General features: G+C 33.2%; 1 protein-coding gene across 1 annotated transcript; it reads left to right on the plus strand.

The window, feature by feature from the left end:
• The first annotated feature begins 2,946 nt into the window (after positions 1-2,946).
• Positions 2,947-4,650, plus strand: LOC121127906 (serine/threonine-protein kinase pim-1). The gene is made up of 4 exons (XM_040723482.2): positions 2,947-3,168; positions 3,250-3,428; positions 3,493-3,856; positions 3,926-4,650. The coding sequence occupies exons 1-4, from the start codon at positions 3,120-3,122 to the stop codon at positions 4,399-4,401; spliced, it is 1,068 nt and encodes a 355-aa protein (XP_040579416.1). The 5' UTR covers positions 2,947-3,119; the 3' UTR covers positions 4,402-4,650.
• The last annotated feature ends 387 nt before the right edge of the window (positions 4,651-5,037 follow it).

A 5,037-nucleotide genomic window follows, 5' to 3' on the forward strand; every position in this document is an offset into this window, starting at 1 on the left:
AGAGAGTAAAACAATATAAACATTAAATAAAGTGTCTTTTAATTTCAAATTTTGTAGGTTCATATTAACAATAGGCATAAAAAATTCAATAATAAATTACATTTTAAATGCCATCTTAAGCTAGTCAATTGACAAATAAAAATCATAGTATAGTCCTTACTCCTCCTAGAATTTGGAATGTCCCTCCTTCCATATAGGGCTGTAAGGTGGTCTACAATACTCAGTCTTCAACTTTCATGAAACATAACTCTCCTTAATTTATAGTATAAAATTATTTTGGGCAAGAAGAGTGTCCGTCAAATTGAATAAATTAGCTTGGTGAATGTTTATTTAATTTATTATGTTGTCAGACCTGTATATTTTTGTGACCAGTAGATATATGACGTTCATTATTTAAATTTCTGCGGAAACGTGGTTCTTATTTTATGTATGATTTGGTACAAAAAACATTGGAACACACTGCTACGTTATAGTACCATATTTTTTCATTTCATTTTCTATTTCTTTCATAATTATTAACATTCTATTATTGCATATTGATTTGTTACATATTATATATGTATAACTTTACAGTTATTTCAAAAATAACACTATAAGGTACACATACATACACTGAGGGAGTCTTTCTTGGCACTGGGGGTCATCACTCTTGTGCCAAAATTATTAATTATCTGTAGTAGTGGTAAATTGGTAAATTATCTACATGAGGTGATATTCATGTTTGTCTTTAAGAGTTATTCAGGGAAGGAGATGATTTTTATCAGATATCTTTGATCAGTTTGATCATTTCAAGTGTAGCTCCGTCCACTTTCCTATTTAAAAGGACTACTGTGAAAGGGAATTTGACTCTTCAAGGTCAATGGTAAGCTTTATTTAAATAAATCTTTTGATACATCATCATGGAACATTTTATTTCTGATCTTTGGAATAGATTAAAATAATTTTTAATTTAATTTTATTGAGTTTGCATCAATGAGGAATGAGTAAAACATCAACTTGAATCTGCATGTGAGATATTGATCCATTATGTAAGAGATATATTTTATAAAACATTTATTCGACCTTGAAAGAGAGAAAGAAAGACTTAAAAGTAATATGTAGTTTTTTGAAAGCCAGTTTCTCTTCATCCCTCAAGACTTTCCTTCTTTTTCTCTCTTGGTTCCCCAATCTTATTCTTTCCTTTATTCTATGCATACTCCCTATCGTAGGTTTTGCGTATAACCTACAAAAAATGCATTTTAAAATCCTCCTAAAAAATTGAGGTTTAATGCCTTTCTCTCAACTTTATTTTACATATTTTTTTTCTTCATAATTCCCCTATAAATATTAGCTCATTCTGACTATGTATTGCACTGTAGATTCTTTCTTGATCTTTATGACTGAATTCAACTCTGTTTGAGGTTTAGTAAAGAAATCTTTCTCTTCATCAATGGGATCCCTCACCTACCATTATAGCAGCTTCATAATATATTTCGTAAAAAGAACACAAACAAATAAACCATTGATTGTTTCCATCAAATAGCTGTACCATAGAGATCCCTGATAAAAAAATATTTAATTTTTCAATATAAATTATTAAAAAATTTAGGTTTTAGGGCTCTAAAAATCAAGGCTCTCGAATCTTAATTAATATTTAAACCAATTATTATCAAGTTTTTGTGAGTATAAAGGATTTACTCAGGTTTCGTGGTTATATTATCATGAATAATTTTTGAAAAATTTATTTATGATTTGTATCATTTGAGCTCATATACCTATCTATGTATTTTTCATAACAAACATGTCAAAGATTCTAGTAACACGACTTCTATAAATGTACATGGGGAATAGGCAACAGCGCTCTTACAGAAGCATGGGTTTCGATTTGTGGAATAATGTGTGTATAATACATAAACAATATTACAATTTCTCTGATGTCCACCACGTTTAAAAAAAATAAATAATTTATGTAGGCTATCGTATGTCTTTTTAAAACGAGCAAGAACATTAATACATACTCGTACATACATAGTTTAACTCTTAAATAATAATAACTATGTACTCTGATCATTTTAAACGATAAAATTTGATTTATTTCTTTTAACTAACAAAAAAAAAATGTGCCCAAAGTCAAACACTTTTCTCTTCCATATCTATGTATTTCTAAGTACAATTCTTTGAGATGACCATAATATGTAATAGTAATTTATTATGAAATTATAGTACTTTACATATAAATTATTATCGATAGTTGATGTATATATTTTTCTATCGGTTATCTCTTCCTATATTTTTGTCCTTCCATTTCTTGACTAAGTAACAAAATATAAAGTTCAGTAGTTTTATGGTCAGTGCATTCTTGGCGGGAAAGAAAAAGGGCACTTTTTTAGAAGCTGTAGTCGAAATATCATTAGAACACTCTTTGAGTCAATCATCCTACGCACTCTCTCTCTCTTCCAGGGATTGTCTTACAACGGTTTTTACGGATTCGCGAAAAAAAGATTTATTTTATTTTCAATGGAGTGCATTTTACTTCAAAGAAGAACGAAGATATTTTTTTGTTTTCTTTTTATTCTTCTTCTTCTCTTCCTATAATAATAACATTTTTACTAGAGCAACGGTTTTAAAATGGCGCGTTATAGCCTCATATAATAACAATAAAAATATGTATGTATGTTCTGACTATTTAGTAGTGAGTAGTAGTAAGAAAAACGCGGGAGACATTCTCATTGAATGCAAGAGCGTTGCAGTTTCACCGTTACGGTGTGTTGAAACGCGTCATGGCACGCCGGTTCCCGCCATAGTCCGTGTGCTCCCTTCATGAATTACTATTTACTACTAGGTACACGTACATACTACGGGACGGGATGCGTAAAAAAAAGAGAGGTCTGCCTGAGCCGGCCTCCTTTTTTTTCTTTTTCTTCCCTATTTTTTTCCCCTAAGTTCAACGCACCATCGGATGTAGACAGTTTTTTTTAGTCTAGTTTGATCCCTCTTTAGAGTCGGACGCGTGTAGCTCTGTACTACTAAAGTGTTTAAAAGTGTCTAATACGTAGAGAAAAAAAATTAATTTTATACATTAAGATTAAAGTCTTCTAGTGGAAGCAAGTGTGTGTGTGTTTGGAAGACGTAAGAAAAGAATGTCTCCGAATTCTTCCTCACTGTGTTATTGTGCAGATAATTGTTCAGGTGAGTGACATGACTCTACGCGGCTATTTTTGACTCTAAGAAACTGTTATTATGGTTTTAATATCTATTGTCCTTTTATAGATATGGTTTGTGGAAGGAGTCGTGGTGTCATTCGAGATCCCTTTGAGAAAGCCTACAAAGTGGGTGAAGTCCTTGGCAAAGGAGGATTTGGCGTAGTCTATGCAGGGATCCGAGTACGCGACGGAAAACAAGTTGCTATAAAACATGTGTCCAGAGCTAAAGTGACAGACTGGGATATTGTAAGTGAAAGCATCTCTTAAATTCACTTAATCACAGGGTTTTAATGTACTTTCTTTTTTAAAGATCAATGGGCGCCGCATTCCATTAGAACTTCGTCTTCTCAAGACCGTCCAATCTGTCAGTGGAGTCATTCGCCTTTTAGACTTTTACGAGCGTATCGATTCATTTGTATATATCATGGAAAAACCAACTCCATGCAAGGACTTGTTTGAATTCATCACGGATAAAGGAGTTCTGGAAGAGTCTCTTGCTCGAAACTTTTTCCGCCAAGTAGTTCGCACTATTGTGGCCTGTCATCGAAAGGGCGTCATTCACAGAGACATCAAGGATGAGAATCTATTGGTGGATTTAAAAACGCTTGAACTTAAATTGATCGACTTCGGATCCGGAGCGCATATCAAATCTGGAGCCTATACGGATTTTGATGGTAAGCCACTTTTTTTTGTTGTACTCGTGTGTGAAGTTTTCCTAACAATTTATCTCCATGTTCTTTCAGGAACCCGCATGTACGCTCCACCCGAGTGGATTCGTAGTTCTTGCTATCACGGAAACACAGCTACAGTTTGGTCCCTTGGGATCCTTCTTTACGATATGGTATGTGGAGACATTCCCTTTGAGAACGATGAACAGATCTGTTCAGCTGAAATCAAGTTCCGACGACCCCTCTCCTCAGCCTGCCAAGATTTGATACTTCGTTGTCTTCGGCGAAGACCCTATGATCGCATTCAACTTCTTGAAATCCTACGTCATCCCTGGTTGGAAGCCAAGGAATCCTCTTCCATCGTTCTACCCAACCCTCCTCCACCACGCCCAGAGCCCGTTGTTGTGGAACGGCCACAACAACTTGTTGGCAGTGGTGTTGATGTTGTAGGTGGTGGTGTTGTTGATGTTGGATCCTCTTCGCTCTCTTCTTTGAGTTTATCATCAGGGAGTTCGACAATGAGTCTACATCTTTGTCAGCGGAGTGTGTAACTTCAACCATTATAACAACATTGACTGTAGAGGAACTAATACCTATATACTAATTACTATATGGATGTACCTTCTTAATTCACTTCAGTCTTAAAGATTCCTTCAGAACAAACCTTCCTATTATTGTATAACAATTTTATGTAGTAGCAAGAAGTACTTGTATAGTCTCTCTCGTTTGTCTCCTGCATATGCGATGATCTGCCCACGCATTATTCGCGTCAATAACCGGCTATTTAAATTATTCAAAAATTGACCAAAGATATAACTTTATTATATACGATATATATATATATATATTATTTTATTTCATTTTATGTGTACGATTGTTTTATTTTCTTTATTCTTTTGATGTATATATTTATATATACTAATTTTTTTTTGAATAATATATATATATATATATATATAAATTTACAATGATTATTTTTATATTAAGAAATTATATCAAGTTTATGTACTCTCTCCCTTCCCCCTCTCTCCATTGTAGTGTATAAGGAATAGAACTGCTGATACACTCTAAACAAGCCCCATTACTTACGACATAGCAAATGAAACATTTTTTTCTTTTTACGAATTAAAATATTAATAATATATATATCTATATATAGTAATGACAAAAATATTAAAGTCTCTAAA

Source organism: Lepeophtheirus salmonis, chromosome 13 (genome assembly GCF_016086655.4).
Source record: "Lepeophtheirus salmonis chromosome 13, UVic_Lsal_1.4, whole genome shotgun sequence".
NCBI classification, from domain to species: Eukaryota; Metazoa; Arthropoda; class Copepoda; order Siphonostomatoida; family Caligidae; genus Lepeophtheirus; species Lepeophtheirus salmonis.

Coding starts and splice junctions, on each gene's coding strand:
- LOC121127906 (XM_040723482.2), top strand. CDS start 3,120: ATGTCTCCGAATTCTTCCTCACTGTGTTATTGTGCAGATAATTGTTCA. Junction 3,169..3,249: donor TTGTGCAGATAATTGTTCAG/GTGAGTGACATG, acceptor GTCCTTTTATAG/ATATGGTTTGTGGAAGGAGT. Junction 3,857..3,925: donor AGCCTATACGGATTTTGATG/GTAAGCCACTTT, acceptor ATGTTCTTTCAG/GAACCCGCATGTACGCTCCA.